Source organism: Pistacia vera, unplaced genomic scaffold, assembly GCF_008641045.1.
Source record: "Pistacia vera cultivar Batoury unplaced genomic scaffold, PisVer_v2 Contig265, whole genome shotgun sequence".
NCBI lineage: Eukaryota > Viridiplantae > Streptophyta > Magnoliopsida > Sapindales > Anacardiaceae > Pistacia > Pistacia vera.
Window position 1 is genome coordinate 305245 of NW_022196074.1, and position 24838 is coordinate 330082.

The 24838-nt window shown below is 36.4% G+C and overlaps 2 protein-coding genes and 1 pseudogene across 6 annotated transcripts; 2 read left to right on the forward strand and 1 right to left on the reverse strand.

Moving 5' to 3' along the window:
- Positions 1-243: 243 nt before the first annotated feature.
- On the reverse strand, positions 244-22541 carry LOC116132995 (annotated as a pseudogene).
- LOC116133104 (histone-lysine N-methyltransferase, H3 lysine-9 specific SUVH6-like) lies at positions 10636-11979 on the forward strand. The gene is made up of 2 exons (XM_031418774.1): positions 10636-10747; positions 11486-11979. The coding sequence occupies exon 2, from the start codon at positions 11529-11531 to the stop codon at positions 11973-11975; it is 447 nt and encodes a 148-aa protein (XP_031274634.1). The 5' UTR covers positions 10636-10747; positions 11486-11528; the 3' UTR covers positions 11976-11979.
- On the forward strand, positions 12735-15882 carry LOC116133103. Of its 5 annotated transcripts, XR_004128497.1 has the most exons (7): positions 12735-13132; positions 13214-13372; positions 13456-14356; positions 14446-14993; positions 15076-15242; positions 15335-15392; positions 15538-15882. XR_004128497.1 is itself a non-coding variant. In XM_031418771.1 (6 exons), exons 3-5 carry the CDS (start codon positions 14333-14335, stop codon positions 15218-15220), a joined length of 717 nt encoding a protein of 238 aa, XP_031274631.1. In that variant the 5' UTR covers positions 12735-13132; positions 13214-13372; positions 13456-14332; the 3' UTR covers positions 15221-15242; positions 15318-15882. The 5 variants fall into 5 exon arrangements, 4 of the variants coding, with proteins under 4 accessions (XP_031274631.1, XP_031274633.1, XP_031274632.1 ...); XM_031418771.1 differs by having other exon boundaries at positions 15318-15882; XM_031418773.1 differs by having other exon boundaries at positions 15335-15882.
- Positions 22542-24838: the final 2297 nt, after the last annotated feature.

Sequence of the window (24838 nt, forward strand, 5' to 3'; positions counted from 1 at the left end):
CATGAATGACATTCTATTGACTTCCAGTACCACTTTCTCATACCCTATACACATCTTTCCGGCTAATGTTATTTTACATTACAACTTAATTTCTACTTTATTAATCATCCCTAACTTTGATCATGAAGTATCCCTTTGAGGCAAATAAACATATATACAAGATCCTAATAGAATGAACCAATACAAAATCTAAATTTCGTTTTGACAATTTAAGGGTTGCTTTTAATCATATGACTTCTTTTAAGTAGTAAACTTGATAGAATCTGTAAGCGTTCATAAATCTGTACATAAAGCATAGAAGACAGAAAAGATAGGAATTTGTAGATTGTTACTTGGTCACGACAAATGGCAGCTCGTAGATGGCGACAGACGGCAGCAGATGTGAAGGCTAAAGCTGAAATCTGAGCTGAAATGACTTATCCATCAGATCAGCAATGGAGATGGTGATGATTGAAGAGTTCACGTTGAATACTAGAAGACTGAAAGTTGAAGAATGAAGCGCTGAAGCAGAGTAGAGCAGACTGCAGACCGAAGACTTGAAGACTGAAGAGTGAAGACGTGAGGCGCTGAAGCTTAGCTGAAAGCTTGAAGGAGATCTGACTTCTGAGATCTCGAATGGAGGACACGAAGAGGAGGATTAGACTGGAGAGTGGAGGAGATCGTGAATGGCAGTAGCAAACGACAAACCAGATGAAAAAGTGAAAAATTGAAGAAGGGAGACGGCTCTGTATCAGTGTATCTGTAGCTCAAAAGCAAATTAAAAATGTGTTTTTTAATAAAAATTTTGAGGGTTTGGTTTGAATTTGACAGTTTGACTTTTATGTGTGCGCATGTGATTGTTTTGAATTTTTAAATTTTTTTTTTTATTTCATGTGTTAAACCGGAAATGTGTGGACCAGAAATTTGTTAAATAACGGTTGGACCGTCGGTTTGCTACAGTGCGACGGTCGAACCGCGGTTTGAAACGGCTTAATGGCAAATCCCGGTTATTTGCTCTCTTCAAACCGAAAATGCAAGCAGGTGGCGGTTCGACTGCCCGGTCCAGTCCGGGTTTCAGAACCTTGCTACCACGACCAAATTTACCATTTCATGTTACCAGGTTTGACATTTCAGATAGAGGACCTGGCACTAGTGGAATGTTGGAGTTTGAAGGGCCAACAGTGTCAATGAACCGTCCTCGAATTGACAGCTCTGGTAGGGAGATCCCATTTCCCCAGCAAATGATGATCTATAAAGATAACAACCACTGTAATATCATCATGAAAATCCCTTCTAATTCCCTTATCAACCTTCTTCATCAATTGTTTCTATGGCATGTCCCTTTTCCTTGCTGCTATATGTAAAACTGTTTTAATAAGTCTCCTGGCAACTCCCTAACATTTAAGGAAAGATATGTAGAAATTAAATGAATGGAATGATAATAAAAGTGAAAGATGCAATAAAGTATCATATATACCATGGGTTATTATGAACAATCTCAGCTACCTCCTGATTTGTTAAGTGCTCCCACAGCCCATCAGATGTGAAAATGAGAAACTTATCATTGGGCTGTAAAACTCGAGTGTAAATGGATGGTTCAGCTGTCAGCACAGACCGACAGAGTGATATACTGTAGAACTGTGGAGAAGCACCAAAAACTCTAGTCGCTTAAAGTATGCAACGCCAATAGTTCTGGATACCTGTATCAATGAATACACATTCAAACTAATATGTACAAAAAATCTATAAAATGCAATAGAAGAAGCAAACCTGAAGTATGCCTTTGACACATACTCCATGCTGCAAAACTACAATATCTGAATCATCTGGATGCAATGACTTGAGTTCTTGTCTGACCTCCACAAATGGACTATGATCCCTTGTTAATTGTTCAGCAACTATCTTATTTGATCTACCTAAAGAACCAATTACAGCGCGAGAAACACCCACATTAGCAACAAATAATATCCCCCTCTAGATGACTCCAACTAGGCAACTGGACCCCATCCCTAGAATTGATGGATTTATTCTACGTGTTCTATGCACAGGAGTAAGAAATCCATCCTCAGTTGTAGAAAAAGCAATTCTAAGAATATCCTCAGAAAAAGCTCCATTTTCTTGAGCAAGCTCTGGGAAAACAACACACAAGATGCAACCTAGCACTTTAGCAATCATGTGAAGACACCAGACAATGCACTGAACAATGAATGGTGATCTCACAAAAGCATCCAATGCTATACAGAGTACTCAATAGGACAGTACGAACCCAATCTAGTTCATGGGAATTAATATGAAAATCCTCCTTGTTCTGTAGAACACAAACTGAATTATCAACCGCAACAATATGCCTCCAATACAAATACAGCATATATAGCTCTTTAAATATTGACATAATCCATCTACAAAGCTCAATAAACACTACTAGATATACACTAAAAACAAGATGCTCCATTCCATTTCCATTAAACAGGCTCCAAAAATCTTTGTGACATCATACTATTTACTGGCATACAGCCATACACCAATACAAGATTTAAAACAAAACAAACATAAAATATGGGAGCATAATGTTGCACAAAGGAATGGAAAGAGAGTTGAGACCGTTGTCCTTATACTGCCAAACATAATAAGCAGAATTAAGAATACCTTGGGCCTTATTTTCAGTGCTGGAAAATTGAGGAGGACTGGGTTCGGACCATCAACGATTCCCATGAGACCAAGCTTCGAAACAGGGGAAGACTGAGACTCCAAGCAAAAAAGTTGGTTCCATCAAGTTGATGGAGATAACCTGAGAAGGAACGTGAAATGCAGTGGAAGAGGAGGAAGAATCTGCGCTAGCAGCCATAGGATCGATAAAGCGTTAGTATAGAAGGTTCTGATACCATGAAACAATTGGAATAACTCTGGTTTTGCTTACCAGAGACAGTGTAATCTCATGCATATATAATCAAAGCTGTTACCAGAGATAAGAGAAATATCTCTGTGTTGGGTACAAGGGATTTAAAATATAAACAGAGGATTATGCCAAGATGCACCGCAACGTCTTCAACGTTTTCAACGAACCACAATCTGTTCAGTTTGAATATGTGGTCTTATCCTTATCAAAGATCACTTCTGATACCATTAATCTGCCCCTAAACATGTATTCCACAGTGCAACCACAACCCCAAAAGCTCATTGAAACATTAACAAAAGCCATATTCAAGCAAAAATATATGTATAATTAACCCAAAAGCTAAAAATTTATCCACAAACTAGCTCAAAAAAATCCTAATGCATATATTGAATGAAAAAAAAAAACAAAGCATAACTCATGAAATGAAGAAAACATATTGTCACAAATGAACGAGAGGCGTCAGGTCCACATGGCCATCATAAGACTCCAACAAAGGTGGCAGTCGTTTTATCTCCACCCGACGGTGATCTTCCATAAATCTATTGCTTGTACTTGAGCATAGGAGAAGTCAGGACAACAGTGTTTCCCCAACTCTTTGTCCAAGTAGGTGAGTCTTGAGTAGAATTAAATTCCCTGATTTTTTTCCACAAGCCAGTGCTATCCCAAATTTTGATTTAACAAAACCCTTCTGGTTAAAGCGAAGAATTAATGAGTTCTGAGATGGGTTTGGTTCACAAGCAAAATGAAGAGTGATCCACCAAAAAAAAAAAAAAAAAAAAAAAAAAAAAAAACCTCTGCCTATGTTTAATGGCTTCTTTTTATTTAAGCTAATATATAATATAGTTAGTGGCGGACCCTATATATATATATATTTGGTCAAGAAGACACTTTAAAGAAAGAAAAAAGTTTATGTCCAAGTATGGTAAAAAATAATCAATAGTTGATAATTTAGAAGATTATATAACTAAAAATCATATAAAGTGATATAAATTATTATTTTCATTGAAAAGTTCTTTCAATTTGATTTTTCATATAAAATTTAAGATGTCAATTAATTAGATTATAAAGTCTAAATCTATAATAACCAAAAAAATATAGGAGAGAGAAAACTGAATCAGAATTATGAATATGTTAAAGTTTATTATTCACAATTATGTCAAATTTAAAAAAATAAAATAAAATAAACTAATCTAATTACTAAATTGGACAAATGCCCTATTAATAATTAGTAATTGTATTTTAAAATTTTTATTGGGTTTAGAGAAATTTAGTGAGGTTTAAGAGGGTGTTGTCTGAGCTTATGAAAATTAGCTTATAACAACAATTGCTTATAAGCTAAAATTAACTTAAAGCACTTGAAATTTTAAGCAATTACGTGTTTGGTTAAAGTACTTATAAGTGACTGAAAGTAATTGACGTGTTTGGTAAAATATGGCTTATAAGTATATTTTATTATAAAATTACTAAAAAATGTACTACATAAACAATGTCATACTATGGAAATTAAAATTAAATAAGGATAATAGAGATATACTTAGTCAAACTAGCTTATAAGCAAAGTGCTTAAAGCCAAAACAAAAAAAAGTACTCTCCCCACACTTTTTTTGTTATAAGCTCAACTTATAAGCTCAAAAAAATTAAAACAAACCGGTCAGCTTAATTTTACAGCTTATAAGTAAGTTTGACCAGCTTATAGCTTAGAAAAACACCCCCTAAATAACACAACGAAAAAAAAAAAAAAAAAAACTTGGAGAAATCGAGAAAGGAGAGAAGATAGGTTTTTTCGGCTTCAAGATCTCACAATCAAAGGTGATCTTACTCCAATTTCAATGAAATTTGAGTATAATGATGGTCGTTATTCTTTTCTTGTTTTGCTTATTGGTGAGAATACCCAATATTTTAGTTTGATAAGATTTGTGATATCTACTTTGAATGAATAATTTTATTATTAATATAGCCTAGTTCTCTCGAGGAAGAATTTTGTGTGTAACCCATCAATTGCTCACGCTTTGGCTGGTTGATTTCTTACGTTTTTTCCTGTGTTGGATATTAGCTTTGGGTTTCTGTTTTCTGTTGGTTCCCAAGAAAAGAAAAATACGGGAATTGAAGAATTTTATGGAACATGGATTATTATGACTTTAGTTAAGTGTGGATTGTTGTCTGTTCGTTAGTTTGCCTTAAGAGCAAGGAGAGTCATTCAGCGTTTAAGAAATGTGGTGTGTTGTGTGTTGGTTCTTCTTCGATGGCTTCTATTCTCGTTGTGGTATGGGAAAATGAGGAAAATATGTAAATGTAGTAATAGAAACATTGATGATTCATTATGTGGTTCCTTTATTTCTAACTCTTTCAATTTAGGGTTGTTTGTAAATTTTCTTTGCATGTAGGTGCTTTCTGGAGAGTGGATAATCTGAATACCTTTTGCTGTTATTGAAAACTGGTTTTGAGTCTTTAAATTTGTTTAGTTATGGACAGAGTTAACGATGATAATGTTTGGTTTTCAGATTGTTCAATTGAGATTTTCAGAGTTTGGGATGGTTGGTTATGGACAATTTGGTGCATATGGAGTCTGCAAGAGTTGTTTCATTGAGTAATGGTAGTCGTTCTGAGGAGATCAGGAATATTGCCAGTGGAAAATGGTCATTGTGCTTTCCGCGCGGTTTACCCAAGTATAAGCGGCAGGAGTTTCTGCTGTTCGGCATTTTCCTCCAGGTTGTGGACAGTTGACACCCAATAGAGATACTGTTGTTGGTATAGTTTTGCCCTGAGGCAGATAATCTTGTGCACTCATCTATCATTTGGAGAGGCCTGAATGGTGAGTGCTGATCCTGAGGAGCTTTGTTTCCAGAATCTGAAAATTTAAACCCGTTAGAACGCAAAATCTCTAGTGGGTCAAAGCATTTGAATGGGGCAGTATTGGTGCCTCGAAGAAAGAGATGTCCTGGAAAGTGGTTGAAGGCATTGTTGCCACCTGACGGCGAATTGCTGTTCCAGGTATCAGTCAGGAGAATTCAGTAACAAAAATTATCCGCGAGGAGAAGAGTTTCAGCGATTAGAGGCTTTCCACTCCTCGAATTTATAGAAATCAAATTGTAGAATTTCGAGAAGAGGGAAACCATTTGCCTAGCATATCATTTTATTTTTTTAATTTTTTTTACTATAGGAACCAAGTTTAAAACAGAAGAATCAGGTTTTGCAAATTCCAACAAGGCCATTGGATGATCCCTGAGAATTGAACCTGATAACTTTAAACATTTAAGATTTGGTAAGAGTTCCTCCATGTTTCTTGGTAGTTTCTCTATCTTCCCACATAATCTCAAATCTACAAGGCATGTGCAATGACCAATTGCCTGCAATGAAGTAAAAGATTGATAAGACATCAACGTAACTGATAAAATTTGAAGGTTTTCAGTTACGCGCCACCTAATAAATGAAACGACAAAAAGGAGAGTTTTGTATGTAATGTCCCCAATGTTCACTACATCCTAGGTATGAGATGAGATCTAAAATTCTTTAAAGGTGACTAATAATGTTAATTGTTGATATATGTGAACGAAAATATTCGCATAGATATCTTATCCACTATTTAGGACCTCAAATTCAATTTCAGTTTTGTTGCCCTTATGACTTTAAAAAAATTATTTCGTTTAGAAAGTAGAGTTAGAGTAAGGTTAAGTTATGATATGATTCATGTCATATATCTTAACTAATAGACTTTAGTTTTAATACATTTTGCGATATTTAGGTACTCAAAGCTATGCATAATTTCAACATTAGTAAGTTAGGTTGCTTGCTTTCAGTAGTCATCTAATTAACAAGGCAAACATGATTACAAATTACACTAGAAACAATTGGAAAATACATGCATTTGCTAAAACTAGAGGAGAGTCAGTTTGGAAAGCCGAAGTTCAAGGCTCCAAATCTTTAATATCTATTTAATTTATTGAATGAATACCTAAAATTATTCTTTGAAATGAAACCATGAAATCTCACAGGGTTTACTCTCAATCTCAATCAACATTCAACATAGTTGCAAGAAACAAGGGAAGTGAAGAATACTAAAATTTAATTAATATGGTTTCAAATTTTCAAACTCCAATATGAATTCTCACACGGTCATTTTTATTTCCATCCAACAACCTCTGTACTAAATTATATTTAATAAAATATTAAACTCAAACTGGAGTACTGGGACACCCTCCTTCAAGGCTAACCTAACCAAACCCATTTTTTTTCCAATACTATTTTAAATTCGTCTTTTCCTCAATGTCATTTTATGAGGTTGTCCATCCTAACTCCTAAATCTCTCCAGTACACGGCAAGTCTCTGGCCTCCATATTGTTTGTATGTTAGTGAAAAAGTAAATCAAAATTCTAGTTTGCATGAGGATAAGCGCGTATAATTTTTTTGTTAAGATGTATAACAAAATTCTACGCGGCTATATCAGGATATTTCCCAACCTTATTACCTAACTTCAGCTGAAATTATGCATAAGTTTTGAATACCCACCAAACTATTGAAATTAAAGTCTACCAGTTAAGAATGTTGCATAAATTATGTCATAACTTAAACCTCACTCCAATTCTATTTTCTTAGAAAGAATTTCTTAAGGTCATAAGATATTAACAAATTGGAATTAATCTTTGATTAACATATAAATACAATTAACTTGTGAGAGGAAATTATGCATAAGTTTTTAATCACATTTATTATATGGTGGGACTGAATGCTTTCTATTTGCTACTTTATGTTTTCCACATTTGTTCATTTCAAAGCAATAAATTATATGAATCACAAACTCTGTCTTACTGTGTATGAATTGTCCCATTCAATTCATTTATTATGGTGGGGGCAGTTTGAATATTCAAAATTTCCACATGCTTTGTATAACCAAGCCGTAATACTCACCCAACAACAATGACCAAGCCCAAATACTTATCTCTGAACTTCTATATATTGTGGTAAGAGATATATTAAATTTTATATCCTCCTCACTCTCATTTGTTTTTCTAAGAGGAATATTCTCAACCTTCATCACGAGATCCTTCTTCAATCTGCTCATTGTTTTTCAGTCCCTGCTCTTTGTTATATCATTTTCTTATACATGTAACCCATTCTTCTTCTTCTTCGGAGCAGCCATTGCGCCACAATGATTAAAGTGATGCCTTGTTTCAATTTAAGGAAAGCTTGATCATGACGCGTCTGCTTCTACTAAACCTTTCGCTTATCCAAAAGTTTCTTCATGGAAGCTCCATGGAGGAAATGATATTGTTGTTCCATGGGATAGTGTAGAGTGGTGAGCAAATTGGTCACGTGATTGGCCTAAACCTTCGTAGCAGTTGGTTTTATGGTTCTTTCAACTCCAATAGCACCCTTTTCCACCTTTCCCATGTTCAAAAACTTAAATCTTTCTATAATCATTTTAATGGTTCTAATATGACATCAAAAGGCCCAAAAAAGTCTTGCTTTTCATGGAAACTGCGTTGCAAGGGACAACAGTGACAAGAACAGGAAGGGCAGGATGAGTCAGATGCCCCGTTGACACCAGCCAAGAACAGAAGCTGAGGTTGAGAAAGAACCCGTGTTTGAGAAGCCTTAACTTCGAGAGACGTGGGGAGGCTCAACGTTAGTAATAACCAAACAACACGTGGAGAAATACTTCCACTCGGCGGCGGTGACGACGCAGGTGACAAAAGGTTGTTACTGAGTTTTGAGAATGAGTGGGAAGTGCTGGAGTTTTCGTATTCATATATGAACAGTAGCAAAAGCTACATGTGACGAAAGGGTAGCGCAATATGTGAAGAAGAAGAGATTGATGTCGACGATATAAGACTTATGAAACTGCTAGGTCTTGCAACGTAGTTTCCTCGAAAAGTAAGACTTTTTTCAACATTAAAATTATAACAGAAAGATTAAGTTTTTGAGGGTGGGAAAGGTGGAAAAGGGTGCTATTAGAGTTGAAAGAACCATAAAGCCAACTACTACTGAGGTTTAGGCCAATCACATGACCAGTTTGTTCATCACACTCTACACCATCCCATGAACAACATCATCATTTTCTCCATGGAGCTTTCATGAAGAACTTTTGATAAGCAAAAGGTTTAGTAAGCAGACGCGTCAATGACAAAGTTTTCCTTAAATTGAAAAAAGCATAGCTTTCATTATTGTAGCACAACGGTTGCACCAAAGAAGAAGAAGAACTAGTAAACAAGAACGAGGGCAGATTGAAGAAGTATCTCATGATGAAGCTTCAGAAGATTACCTTAGAAAAACAAATTTAGCATATCTTTTACAATAACATAGAAGTTTGGAGATGGATCAATAATTATTATATGCAATATATGCTTGCTCCTTTAACGGTAATTAATGTCAAGTTTTTTTTTCAATTTTTTTTCTCATTTCCTCGTTCCGTCGTGATACCTATAATAAACAAGTTTTGAAGGCTATTAGGTGCTGGCTTTTTGGGGCTGTTATTTTGGTAATTTGTTCTATAAGGGATAGGCGTTATGTGCAGGCTGTTAGGTCCTGGCTTTGGTTTAAATCTGTTAATATTTCAGCTGGAAATTGTATTATTTGTAATATCTAAAGAGAGAATGTTATTTTGTTAGACCTGAGGGGAAATTGTATTTAAGTCGTGAATACCAGTAAAATTCTGAAGGGAAATCCATCAAGTGATGGCCAGTGAAAAGAACTGCAGCAGGGTATTAATTAATATGTTACGTTTTTGCCTTCATGAAATTAATGCTTGCTCTGAGACGTGATGAATGATTTTTCCAACCTTCCTTCGACGGCTTACTCCGACATTAAATAATTTGTGTTAAGACTTCTTGTCCCCATTGGAAAATATTGCTTTGAGACGTGATGATTGATTTTTCCAACCTTCCTTCCACGGCTTACTCCGACATTAAATAATTTGTGTTAAGACTTCTTGCCCCCATTGGAAAATAAACTGTGAAAATTGTATTAAGTCTGAAGAGTTATCATGTTTTAGTCAGTCTTTATAATATGTATGAGCTATGATAATTGATTTAGGCAGAGCGACTTACACCTACCCAAGGTTTGAAAAAACCACAGATTGATATCTAAAAGGTTTCAAAAAGACTAATAAGTACCTTTCGGTGAGGAAAAGACTAGAATACCATTTGAGAAATATTAGTCTATTTGTTTAGTTACTTTTAGACTCCTTAGGTTTATTAATTCCGTCAAATACCCTCAGAAAAAAGTTTAAAAATTAACAAAAACACTCTCACCCACCCATACTTGCTAGATTTCGACGGCCACCACCGGTGGTAGTCGAAATTTGTCACAACGGTCTACGCCACCATCGGAAATGGTCGGTAGTTCACCGATCTGGTCTTTTTCGGCCAGATCCACCACAGATCTGACCGAAAAAAGTCAGATCTGACGTGAGAATGCCAGATCTGATCGGAAAGTGACGGCCAAAGATGTGGCCATCGTTGTCTGTCAACAATGGCCAAGATATGGCCGTCGTTTTCATATAAAATATAAGATGTCAATTAATTAGATTTATAAAGTCTAAATCTAATAAACCAAAAAAATATAGGCAGAGAAAACCGAATCAGAATTATGAATATGTAAAGTTTATTATTCACAATTTATGTCAAATTTAAGAAAATAATAATAATAATAATAAACTAATCTAATTACTAAATTGGACAAATGCCCTATTTAGTAATTAGCAATTACTAGTTTAAAAGAAATAATATATACTGTATTTTAAAATTTTTATTGGGGTTTAGAGAAATTTAGTGAGGTTTAAATAACACAACTAAAAAAAAAAAAAAAAAAAACATGGAGAAATCGAGAAAGGAGAGAAAATAGGTTTTTTCGGCTTCAAGATCTCACAATCCAAAGGTGAATCTTACTCCAATTTCAATGAAATTTGAGTTTAATGATGGTCGTTATTTCTTTTCTTGTTTTGATTTATTGGTGAGAATACCCAAATATTTTAGTTTGATAAGATTTGTTGATATCAACTTTTGAATGAATAATTTTATTTAATAATATAGCCTAGTTCTCTCGAGGGAAGAATTTTGTTGTAACCCATCAATTGCTCACGCTTTGGCTGGTTGATTTCTTACGTTTTTTATTCCTGTGTTGGATATTTAGCTTTGGGTTTCTTGTTTCTGTTTGGTTCCCAAGAAAAGAAAAATACGGGAATTGAAGAATTTTATGGAACATGGGATTATTATGACTTTATTGTTAAGTGTGGATTGTTGTGTGTTCGTTAGTTTGCCTTTAAGGGAGCAAGGAGAGTCATTCAGCGTTAAGAAATTTTGGTGGTGTTGTGTGTCTTGGTTCTTCTTCGATTTGCTTCCATTCTCGTTTGGTTATTGGGAAAATGAGGAAAAATTATGTAAATTAGATTATATGAAACATTGATGATTCATTATGTGGTTCCTTTATTTCTAACTCTTTCAATTTTAGGTTTGTTGTAAATTTTCTTTGCATGTAGTTGCTTTCTGGCGAGTGAAAATCCGCACAATCTGATAATCTGACTATCCTTTTGCTGTTTTGTTGAAAACTGGTTTTGAGTCTTTAAATTCTGTTTAGTTATGGACAGAGTTAACGATGATAATGTTTGGTTTTCAGATTGTTTTCAATTGATTTGATTAAGAGTTTGGGATGGTTGGTTATGGACAATTTGTTGCATATGGAGTCTGCAAGAGTCGTTTCATTGAGTAATGGTAGTCGTTCTGAGGACAGATCAGGAATATTGCTAGTGGAAAATGGTCATTATGCTTCTCCGTGCGGTTTACCCAAGTATAAGCGGCAGAGAGTTTCTGCTGTTCGGGATTTTCCTCCAAGTTGTGGACAGTTGACACCCAATAGAGATACTGTTGTTGGTATAGTTTGCCCCGAGGCAGATAATCTTGTGCACTCATCTAATCATTTGGAGAGGCCTGAATTGGTGAGTGTTGATCCTGAAGGTGCTTTGTTTCCAGAATCTGCAAATTTAAACCCGTTTGAACGCAAAATCTCTAGTGGGTCAAAGCATTTGAATGGGGCAGATATTGGTGCCTCGAAGAAAGAGATGTCCCTGGAAAGTGGTCTGAAGGCATTGTTGCCAGCTGACCGGTGAATTGTTGTTCTCGCTTAAGCGATCCTTTGTATCGGTTAAGCGATTCTTCGCTTTTACTCTTGGTCGCTTAAGCGAGTAAAAGCGACGAATCGCTTAAGCAATCTTAGATCTGGTTAGATCTGGGCAGATGTTGATTCTGCTCGAAAGAGATCGCTTAAGCGATATTAAATCGCTTAAGCGACCAAGAGTAAAATCGACGAATCGCTTAAGCGATCTTCTATATCGCTTAAACGATTCGTCGTTTTTACTCTTAAACGATCTGAGCGATTTCAGATCGCTTAAGAGATCTTGTATGAGGCAGAATCATCTGCCCATCGCTTAAGTGACTCTTCCGGAGCGTATTTTGTTTATATTGGATTTGGTTTAATTTTTTTGCTAATATTTTGTTTATATCGATTGTGCAGATTTTCCGAAGCGTAAACTATAGAGAGTACGGATTGGAGTATATAAGCGATACGGTTCCGTACTTTCCTGTGAGAGTGACAGTGAGATCAAGTTGGGATGTTTTAACGAGAATAACGGGGATTTTAGGAACAGTGAGGAATGGTGAAAGGAGATTCAAAGAGACTTGTTTCAGTCATTTTTGGCATATCGACACAAAATGGAAAAAGACATTCTGGGGGTCGGGGGTGCATTATATGTTGCTGCACTCAATAAAAAGCAATAAAAAACACGAAATGTGGTTCGTGGTGGATGGAAAGCCACTACGTTTCGGGATGATGGAATATGCGTTGGTAACTGGCTTAAGATGTGGGGAATTGCCAGGTGAGGTTGAGGAAAAAAGAATAAAGGACAGTACGGCAGCCAAAAGGTTGGCTAACAAGGTTTTGGCGGGGAACACGTCTATTAAGGCACAAGAATTAGAGGACAGGTTAAAAGATGGTGAGTTTAACGATTCAGAGACGTTCAAACTATGCTTGGTATTGTTCTTACATTCGATCCTAATGGCTGGTGACTCAACAAAAGCCGTTGATATTGATTGGGTGAAGTTTGTAAGCAACTTAAACTTCTTTAATGCTTATCCGTGGGGACGGGTATCATTTAAGCGAACTATGAAGTCCCTACAGGCAAAAGACCTAGCGTTAAAGCACTCCCAATGGGCTGAGAAGAATCGAGCGGCCACGTACACTTTGTTTGGCTTCCCATGGGCAATGCAGGTAAATATTAATAACTTTTTGTTATATTTTTTTTAATATATGTGTTTGAATTATGATATTGACTTTTTTTTTACAATGTAGGCTTGGATGTATGAGGTCATCCTTGTCTTGGCTAAGGCAGGGGGGAGGATTACGACTTCGGTTGTGCAACAGACATTTCCTAGGATGTTGCGGTGGCACGATCAGAAGTGTACCCATTGGGATTATAAGCAAATAGAGATTGAAATTCAATCAGCTCGGGTAATATTAAAGGATTAAGCTTTTGAATATGCACTTGCTTTAAAATGTCGCTTAAATCTGATTGATTTTGTTTCTTATTGTAGGGGGTTGTCTATCCCTTCCTCACCGCTACTGGGGGTGAAGCGCAACATCATTATGTCACATCTTTTCGAGCACTAGCGGATCAAAGGGATGAAGGGATAGACCGCCTGACGCGGGACCTACAAGGGGTCACACATGTGAGGGCAGTTGCAGGGCCACTGCCTAAGAATGTGGTTGACCCCGAGGAGGATGAAGCCACAATCGATGGGAGGGAGGAGGAAGGGAGGGAGGAAGAGGTTCGTATGCCTCAGCAAACCGGTACAACAAGTACCGCTTTGCCGAGGCGTCGGGGTCGGGAGAGTGAAGTGGTTGACCTCATAAACAGTTTGTTTGATAGTTTTACAATAGCTGTTTATGGCAGGTTTGATAAGATGGAAGAGCGGTTGAAAATGGTGGAGGAGAAAGTGGATAAGGTGACAAAGAAAGTTGTTAGGGTGGAGGAGGAAGTTGGTAGGGTGTAGGAAGAAGTTGGTGGAGTATTGAAGGCGGTTGAAGTGTAACCTGGGCTAAAAAGAGAGTCGAAAAAGCAGGTTTGTGAAATCATTTTACACCGTATTAACACGTGAAATTAAGAGGAAAACAAAGAAATAAATTGAGGAAGAAGCCAAAATTGAGGGGGTTAAAGAGGTTGGTGGAGGAAGTAGGGCAGTTATAATGGAGGAGGTTGAGGCAGGAGGCGAAGGAAGCGGGGATGTACAAATGGAGGAAGGGGGAGGAAGCGGGTAAACAAAAATAGAGTCCACTGTCAATTTGTATAGGCCCATAGAGAAGGAAAAGAGAAAACCCTTCTATACCTATTACAATGAATTCGGAAGTGATGCCCTTGTAAAGTGTAAGATCGAGGATTATTCTTGGGATTGGTTTGAAAAGATTTTGACGATGGGTAGCTGGCTTCATGACTCGGTGAGTTATTTTTGCTTAATTTTCCTTATTTTTGCTTATGTTTTCCATGAGGTATTGTATACTTATCATGTTGTTTTTATTTGATGCAGCACATCGATGAGGTATTGGCACTAAAGAGGCTGCGACAAACCAACAATGGTGATCTACTGTATCCCAATTGTGCCATCACCGATGTGGCATTTGGCCAAATGCTAGTATCGACATATCGCAATTTATTGAAAAAGGCCATTGGTACATCTGTAGCAAAAGGAGGCAAGCGAAAACGATCAGGCACAGAAGACTTGGACTGCGTCCCTAATGATTTTAAGTTTGATGACAAGATGATGCAATATGTAATGGGTGACAGGCCCAAATATGGTCACAGTTGGGCAAAGGTTAAAAGTGTCTATTGCATCATCATGGTCAAGGAAATGCACTGGATAGCAGTCGTCGCGCTCTTAAAGGAGAGGTTGCTAAAGATCCTTGACTGCAACCCAATAATCTATCGAGACAGGCAGTTGGAGGCCGAGTTGGAACCATTGTCCGTGTTATTCCCGCGGCTGTTACACGACAGCGGGATGTTTGAGCACCTTGGTGGTGAAGCATTGATAGGAAAGTTGCCACTCAAGCGCGTTCTCGTCCCAACAAATAAGTCAAGGTAAATTTTGTATAAAACTAACTTACATAATATAATTGTTCTATAAGCTAATTCTAATGCTAATGTCATCTTCCTATTGCAGTGCTGATTGTGGAGCATATGCCCTGAAATTTATTCAGTTCGACATGACCAACACCCCGATGGACGGATTGAATGACGAAACAATGACCATCTTTCGGGAGCGCTGGGCTGTTGAGTGCTTCCATGGGGAAATGGATCTGTTTTGAGTGACCACAAACCAATCAAAAGGTTTGGAACTTGGACTTTGAATTTTGTAATTTATGTAATAATGTTGATACTTGGGTTGTGGTACTGATGCTGCAGGTGTCATGCTTATACAGAGCTTTACCAAAATAAATGGACTCAGTGAACTTTTCAATCTTGCACTCCATAACTTGGGTTCGTGAAGAGAGAAAATTTTACTCCCCGGACATCCCAACTTTCCATTTAACAAATTGGCCCTGAAAAACTTTTTGTTTTTTTATTTTTTATTTTTTATTTAGAAAAGCTGACATGGCTGCAAGTGTGCTTGATAATTTTGCAGGTTGTTGGTAAACAATGAGAGGGAACTTCTCAAACTGGCTTGGGTTGTTAGAGTAGGATGCTAGCAAGGCATCTGCAATCAAGGCTAGTGGCCAGAAGGAGGCATCTGTAATCAAGGCTGTTGGCAAGGCATGGTACCAAACAATGATCTTGGATAGTGATTATACCGAATTTAAAAACTTCTCAAAGTGGCGGCATCTGCAATCAAGGCTGCTGGTAAGGCATGGTACCAAACAATGATCTCAGATAGTGATTATATCGAATTCTAAAACTTGTCAAAGTGGCTTAGGATTTATTCTGTTTTAGCACTATTATGAATGATTTTAAATTTAAACTTTCAATTACATTGATGTATCTTATATTTTGATCTGTGATAGATTATATTGATATAAATGACTTCATTTTGCTGCTTATTCTTTTCAGATTTGGGAGGAAAATGAGTGAGGTTTATTTCGAAATTAGTTCTATAAAGACAGATTGTTACATAATTCAGGAGAAATGTAGGATTCTTCTCTTTTTGTCATGATCGCTTAAGTGATATATGACCGACCACATATATCTCTTAACCGACCAAGATTTTTCCTCAAATGATTGCTTAAGCAATCTGCGACCAAGAGTAAAAACAAAGAATCACTTAAGCGATACTAGAGGATCGCTTAAGCGATCATAGATCTGGACAGATTTTATTTTACCTCGGAAGAGATCGTTTAAGCGATCAAGAGTAAAAGCGAAGAATCGCTTAAGCGATAGCGATCATAGATCTGGCCATATTTTATTTTGTCTCGAAAGAGATTGCTTAAGCGATTTAAGATCGCTTAAGCGACCAAGAGTAAAAGCGAAGACTCGCTTAACCGATACTAGAGAATCGTTTAAGCGATCATGATCTGGGCAGATTTTATTCTGCCTCGGAAGAGATCGCTTAAGCGACCAAGAATCGACGGGATGTGTCACAACGGCCTACAAACAACCGTCGGTGGTAATTAACCGATGTGGCTGTCATGGACGGCCAAAGAAATGGACATCGTTGACCGACAATGACGGCCACATCTAGCCTTAAAATACCAACACATATTAATTTCATACTTTCTCTTCAATTTGACAACCTAATTCCAAACTAAAATCACCAACCAATATTTAGGCCATGTAACAAGAGTACTAAATATAAAGAATGATTTATTTAAGATAACAATAAAATTTAAAATATCAATAATTGAAAACAATAACTCATCAACGGCTGGCCTTGGCAACTCCCTGAATTTCATCCTTTTTCGAATCTAATTTTTTGGATCTGCATGTGATTGCTTCTGGCAACTGTTTCTCTTGTGACCAGGTTGCTTGTAAATTGAGCACTTATTAATCTTTCAGGGAACCTCAAAGGCTGATGGAATACGTTTAACTCTTTTTCTCCCTTTTGTTGTCTTCTTGAATGGCGGCTGGATGATAATGTCAGCCAACTCTGGCGGCACTACCTACTACTCTTTTGGAGGCACTGGATATATCGTTTCTGAATAAGCTAGCATGTAGTGATTTTTCATATAGAGAGGGAAGCAAAATTCCATGTAAATTCTTGAACCAAAATCCGGCTTCCATTTGTGTTTCAGTGCTGCTAGTGTATGAAGACAAGGTAAACGTTGAATGTCAAACACTTTACAGCTGAAAGTTTTTCTAACACATCCAGACCATAGCCACGCACAGTGAACTCTTGAGCATTAAAAGGATAGGCAAACAATGCATTTGACAGTTCCATACGTTCTCGCAATAATTTTTAGTTGACAGAACAAGGGTTGTAGTAAAATTATCTGACTCCGTACGACGCTCATGGAACCACCGCGACAATGTCCTCTGGATTGCATCAAAAAGTGCAACTATTGGAAACTCTATTTCTATTAACAACTTCGAATTTATAGACTCGGTTATGTTCATAGTCATGACATCAAACCTTCTTCCAGGAAAGTAAGCTCTACTCCATCGCTTGAAACCAACATCATGCTCAAGATACTTAGCAACTCTATCATCCTTGATTCGGATTTGCTGGAAGTGCTCCTCGAACTCATTAACCCGATAAGCTTTTGCTATCATGTAGTATGTCTGAAGGAGGCCAGCACACTTAAACTTTTGTTTTATGTTCTGCCTCATAGAGAATCGATGATATGTTTAACGGTAAATAGTGGCAATCCCCTTCTTTATAGAGTTGTGTCTATCGAATATTATGCACAATTCGTCACTGTCAGGCACTATCGTACGTAATTGCTAAAAAAACCAAGTCCATGACTCATCATTCTTAGAGTCAACCACACACCATGCAACAAGATATGTGTGATTTTCGCTGTCCTATGCAATGGCCACCAACAATGTACCTCCATACTTTCTCGTCAGAAAGCAACCATCAATAGCCAACACCTTTCTCATGTTTACAAAACCCTTTATAGTAGAACCTTAAGCAACAAAAAAATATTTAAATATCATATTCCTATCCCACATAAAAGCCGTCTTGCTACCTTGGTTTGTCAACTCAAGCATATAACAGTACGCTTCTAATATTGTGTACCCGTACTCCAACGTGCCCCTTACAAAATCTTGTGCATGTTGTCTCCCTTTCCAGCATTTCCAGTAACTAATAGCACATCCCAACTCTGTGCGCACAAGTCTCTGAATGTCTGTAAGAGATGGACCTTTCCCTTTAACGAATCAACTTTTGACAAATTGTCCAATAACATCAGCGGACGCTTGTCGATGCTCACCTGAAATATGTCTCAAACCATATGTGTGCTCACGGGTATATGTGCTAAGAATAATTTTTTCCGACTCCGCCAATCTTCTACAATAAACCTGCTACTTGCACTTTTGATCGTGACATGCAACCGTCACAGCCAATGAATTTGACTTTTTGGTGATGAATTCAAAATTACCTCTCACGGCAACAAGTTTTAGCTTCTTCACCACTTCCTCTTTGTTGTCAAATAAATACCCTATACATAACTCCGATCCATCCGTAAAAACATGAGCTGATTCACTACTACCTCCAATTACCCCCTCTAAACCTGCATAAACGACTATAATGTTCTCTTCCTCACAATCTACGCCTTTTGCATAATCTATATTTAAAGGAATCTCTACATTTGTGGAAACATGTACGGGGTCCTCCTTCTTAACATTTTCATTCTGCCCCCCATCACCAACCTCTTCTACAGTGTCCTCCTCACCACCCAATTCACCGTCTACTCTTGATTTTTCAACTAACAAATCAATGGTCTCGTAGTTCAAATTAAAACCAATCAAATCTCCGCCTACTTCCTCGTTATCCCCTTCCTTTGAACCAACTTGCGACGGTTTTTGTACAAAAAAAAAAAAAACCCTTAAAATCAGCCTCGAACCATTATCGACCACATAAATCATATATAACTTCACATTTTCATCCGACTTTAATATAGCAGGAGGTACCTTATAATGTTCAGGAACTCTGCTTAAAACATACTTCACAACTATATCACTACACGAGCAACTCAAAATCACATCTTCTAATTATTTCATCAATCAACTCATTCAAACTAGCCTTTGTGCTCACAGCAATTGGTATAACTTCTTTGCTCTTCCCAATCCACTTCCAGTTACTTTCTTCCTCCACCCACTCACCAAAATATTCAACACCCAAAACAACTTTTCCTATGTGTAATAATAGCCAACTATCTGTAGTGCAAGAAAAAAAATATTCTTAAATGTTGTACTAAGGGTTCAAATATTTTAAAAATGATCTGCACAATCGCTTATATGATCTACTGTATCGCTTAAGCGATCATGGTTATTTATATGAGATTGCTTAAGCGATCTTGTGCCATTTACTGATCGCTTAAGCGATCTGCTCTTATACACCAGATTTTTACCAGATCGCTTAAGCGATACACCAGATTTTTACCTGATCACTTAAGCGATCTATCTGCTGCATTACCAGACCTACCAGATCGCTTAAGCGATCCATCATATCCAGAACACATTTTCCGTCTCTCCGCCTACAATCGGTGCTACCACCCCAGCTACCCATAATGCAAGACATTTTTCAACAAATTTCACTCCTTTAAACTTTCATTACATCAAACACAACCTAAACAACTAAATCAAAATCATATCCCAAACTCAATCCATCATTAAATCTTTGTAAATCAAAATATAAAATCAAAAGAGGAGATACACATACCTCGACGACATGTCACGGGGAGGAGGAAGAGGACAACGATGACGATGATCTGTGTTGGAGAAGATGTTAATGGCAGTGGAATGCGTTAACATCACGGGAGGAAGAAGAAGAAGGTGTTTGGGTTTGTTTGTAAGAATTTTGACTATTTGGGGACATATATAATTTTTAAAAGATTACACAATTATTCATTAATCCTAATTAACCCCTAATCATATTTAATTAAGCTTAATAAAAAATAAAGCTATTTAGTTAACATTTACAAACTACATAGCTTTTTAATTAAATTTTAACTCCAAATGTCCTTATAATAAACTCCCCCTTAAATAATTTGTGCTAGACTTCTTGTCCCCATTGGAAAATAAACTGTGGAAATTGTATTAAGTCTCAAGAGTCCTCATGTTTGAATCAGTCTTTGTGATATGTATGAGCTATGACAATTGATTTTCCAATACGGCAATATCATCAGGTTGAACCATTTTTCCAACTAGGTCCTAAACATCATATATTTTCATGAAGATTGATAAGAACTCACTGCATTATTATTGTAAATATATGTATATATATTACCTATATTATGAGGATAAAAACAAAGAATTAAATAAAAATAATTTATTAAAATAAAAACTCAACCCTACTCAAACTCTATAAAATCCTATTTTATCTCTAAATAAAATATTCTAAACCGCGGTGACATTTCATGTTACTGGATTTGATATTTCAGACAGAGGACCTGGTAGGGAGATCGTCTTCTCCAGCAAATGATTATGAGTAATGCTACATGTTCAAACAAATCTTACAAAGATTTATGTACAAACTGATGTGACACAAAATGAATGGAAGAAGGAATATGATGAGTTTGACTTTGTGTAGTAACTCTTCCATTCATTTTGTACCACATCAGTTTGTACACAAATCTTTGTAAGATTTGTTTGTACATCTAGTATTATTGAATGACTATATATAAAGATGACAACCACAGTGATGTCATCATGAAAATGCCTCCCAAGTCCTAACTCCCTTATCAACCTGCTTCAGTTGTTTGTATGTCATCTCCCTTGTCCTTGCTGCTATATCTGAAGTTGTTAGCACAGCCCGACAGAGTAATATACTGGAGAACTATAGAGATTAGAGAAGCACCAAAAAAATCTGATTGCTTAAAGTATGCATCGCCGATAGTTTTAGATACCTGTATCAATGAATACCCATCTAAACCAATATGTACAAAAAATATACAGAATGCAATAGAAGCAGCAAACCTGAAGTATGCCTCTGACCCGCCATACTCCATGCTTCAAAACTACAACATCTGAATCATCTGGATGCAATGACCTGAGTTCTTGTCTGACCTCCACAAATGGACTATGATCCTTTGTTAATTGTCCAACAACCAACTTATTTGATCTACCTAAAGAACCGATTACAGCTCGAGAAACACATTAGCAAGATATAATGTCCCCTTTTAGATTACTCCAACTAGGCATCTCCTGCGCACAAGAGTAAGAAATCCATCCTCAGTTGTAGAAAAAGCAATTCTAACTTTCTTAGAATATCCTCAGAAAAAGGTCCATTATCTCAAGCAACCCCTGGGAAAACAACACACATGATGCAACCTTGCACTTTAGCAATCATGTGAAGACACCACACAATGCACTGGACAATGAATAGTGATCTCGCAAAAGCATCCAATGCTACACAGAGTACTCAATAGGAAGTAAGAACACAATCTAGTTCATCTGAACTAACATGAAAATCCTCCTTGTTCTGTATAACACAAACTGAATTAACAGACCGTGGCAATTATGCCTCCAATACAAATACAGCCTATATAGTTCTTTAAATATTGACCATCAATTCCATTTCTATTTCCATAAAACAGGATCTCCAAAATCCTTGTGACATCATACTATTTACCGAGCATATACAGCCATACACAAAGTATCAAGATTAAAAACAAAACAAACATAAAACAACACCATCAAAAGATCACTTCAACAACCCAAAAACTCATTAAAAAATATCAACAAAAGCCGTATTTAAGCAAAAATATGTATAATTAACCACCAAAAAAAGCTAAAAATTTATCCACAAACTAGCTCCAACGAAAAAAAAAAAAGTATATAGTAAATGAAGAGAAAAAAAAAAGCATTAACTCATCAAATGTAGAAACAGATTGTCACATATGAAACGAGAGGCCTCAGGTCCACCATGGCCATCATAGACTCCAACAAAGGTGGCATCTCGTCTATCTCCACCTGGCTGTGATCCTCCATAACACTACTGGCTTGTACCTAAGCATAGGACAAGTCACCATAAGAGTGTTTCTCCAAGTCTCTGCTCCAAGTAAGTGAGTCAATGAGTTAAATAATCGTTCTTATGGACAAATTTTCTGACTTTTTTCCACAAGCGAGAGCCATCCCACATTTTGATATAGGGAGAATGACAATTTGCTACCCAAGGTCTGGCGTAAGTAATTTTCCCACCCAAAAAGTTTGAAACAAACAATTTCTCACCCATAGTTAATATCCGTTAACCGACATCGTATAGTCATTGTATTATTGTAAAGATGAATTTCTTCAAATCCAAACCCAAACCCAACTCCATTATGAATTTCTTCAAAGCCAGCTTCTCTCCTCTCTCTTCCACCGCCGACTCCACCTTCAACCTCACCTCCCCTCCCCAATCCCCACATTCACTTCCTCTCTTTTCTCGCTACCATCCCCACAGCCGTTTCCTCCACTTTCGCTCTCCCACTGGCCTTGGAAGGCCACAACGTTGGCCAAGCAAGCTTGCGAATGTAGGGATGGCGAAAGCATTTCGAATACATGTTTTACGTCGATTTTGACGCGTCGATGTCGGAGGTTAGGGCACAGAAAGAATATTGGAGGCGGAGGATTTTGGGGCGGTGGGATTGGGATTGGGAATTAGAGAGTTTCTGAGATGGGTTTGGTTCACAATTAAAAATGAAGTGTGATCAACCAAAAAAGTTTGAAACTTTAAGCAAAGGGTAGTTATTAGATAAATATAATTAAAAAAAAAAAAAAACTGAGCCTAGTTTTAATGACGGGTAATGTTATGCGTACTAACGGATTTTACTAACTAGTGTACTAACCTTTGTTAAAATCATATATAGTATATGTACGTACTATGCTTTAAGTTAGTACACTGTTTAGTAAAATCCGTTAGTACGTAAAGTATTATTGTTTAATGGCAGAGCCAATATATATATATATATATATATATATGGTCAAGGAGACACTTTAAAGAAAGAAAAAAAATTTAATATCTAAGACTAAGTATGGTTAATTAAAAAAAAAATCAATAGTTTACAATTTAGAATAAGTTACAATGACTAAAATTTATATAAAGTGATAGTACGTTAAAGTTTATTATTCACAGTTTATGAATATGTTAAAGTTTATTATTCACAATTTATGTCAAAATTAAAAAATTTAAAGATTGATGTATTTCTCATAATTTTTATTAAGAAGAGCTTTTCATAGCTGATTTTTAATAACAATAATGCTATGGACACCAAATGTTGACACCGAATTTTTGTATCAATGTATGTGGCATCCGAATCAGACGCAACCACGTTAAACACCAACAAATCTTTCGTAAATGAACGATCGTCCATCAAATATGGACGAGTATCCATTATTGTTGGATGACCATTCATTTCAAATGGACTCTCGTCCAACAATCTCGTACGAAAATAACAATAGAGTCTATATTATATAGACAGACGTCTATCTTGAATAGACACCCATCTATAGTTTAAATTATGAAATTATAAAACAATAAGAATGAACACCCATCTATATTATATAGACAAATGTCCATATTCATTGGACGGTCATCCCTATTCAATTGACATAAGAGGAAAAAAAAATTATTTCTGAGAAACAATAAGAGTTAAGAAACTATTTGTCATTCATTTAATGTAGAAATTGATCAAGTAGAGTATGAGAAAAGACTGAAGAAAGCTCTAGAGCGGGAAGAGAAAGATAAGAGAAAGAAGGTTGCGGAGCAAGAAAAAATGATAAAAGATTTAAAAAGGTTGCTGAGCAGGAAGAAAATAACAAGAAACGGAAGGAAACTCACAAAAGAGAAGAAGCTGATAAGAGGTGTATCCTCTTCTAAAAGAGATGGACACCTGTGCATTATTTTATTTTTAAAATTTTATGGACGGGCGTACATGTGAGGTGGATGTCCACCTGTAAATAGACTTTAGTCCAAATAATATAGATAAAAACCCATTGTTATTTTCGTGGATGCTCGTCTATTCGTGATGAACGACTGTCCATCAAATATAGGCAGATGTCCATAATTGTTGGACAGTCGTTCATTCAGGAAGACGTGTGTTATCTCTAACCTAATCGCTTCTAACTAGATGTTACATACATCAGTACAAAATTCGATATAAATTATAGGTGTATGTAGCATTATTTTTTTAATAATTACACCGATACATTTACTGGAGGTTTGGTAAAAGAGTAATATTACGTTTACACCACTTTTTTACATCATATTCATTATATCATGATATGGCATATGCCACAACCACACAAATTTTTAATTATTTTGAATTTTTAATATTATAATAGAATTTGTGTGGTTGTGACATATGGCACATCATGATGTAATGAAAATGATATAAAAAAATGGTGTAAATGTAGCATTACTCACATTGAAACTTCCCAATTTTTCATAAACCTTTTCCATTCTATTTCATGATTGTTCCTTTACTTAGTATTTCCTGATTGCCATTTGTTTACACTAAAAACTTCGTGCGGGATCAAGTTATTGTAACACAAATTCTTGATTTTTAATTCAATAAACCAAATGAATGTCATTGATAAGTTATCAGAAAAAATTATACCAATTCAGCGGTGGCTCCACTATGTTCCTAGGCATTGCCGATAGAATGAACTAGGAGTCCACAAGCCCTAAGTAGCATGAGGTTCATGGCGGTAGCACCACCGGAGAGGAAATACAGTGTTTGGATCGGAGACTTCATTTTGGCTTCTCTCAGCACTTCCAACAAGTATTGTATCTTGGAATAGCACTACTTATCTCAAAAAATATCCCAACAATCATATCACATTTGATT

What these genes read in the sequence shown, in the direction of transcription:
- LOC116133104 (XM_031418774.1), top strand. Translation starts at nt 11,529, where the DNA reads ATGGACAATTTGTTGCATATGGAGTCTGCAAGAGTCGTTTCATTGAGT.
- LOC116133103 (XM_031418770.1), top strand. Translation starts at nt 14,333, where the DNA reads ATGGGTAGCTGGCTTCATGACTCG. An exon ending in GTAGCTGGCTTCATGACTCG is followed by an intron (nt 14,357 to 14,445) that starts GTGAGTTATTTT and finishes TATTTGATGCAG; the next exon opens with CACATCGATGAGGTATTGGC. An exon ending in GTCCCAACAAATAAGTCAAG is followed by an intron (nt 14,994 to 15,075) that starts GTAAATTTTGTA and finishes TTCCTATTGCAG; the next exon opens with TGCTGATTGTGGAGCATATG.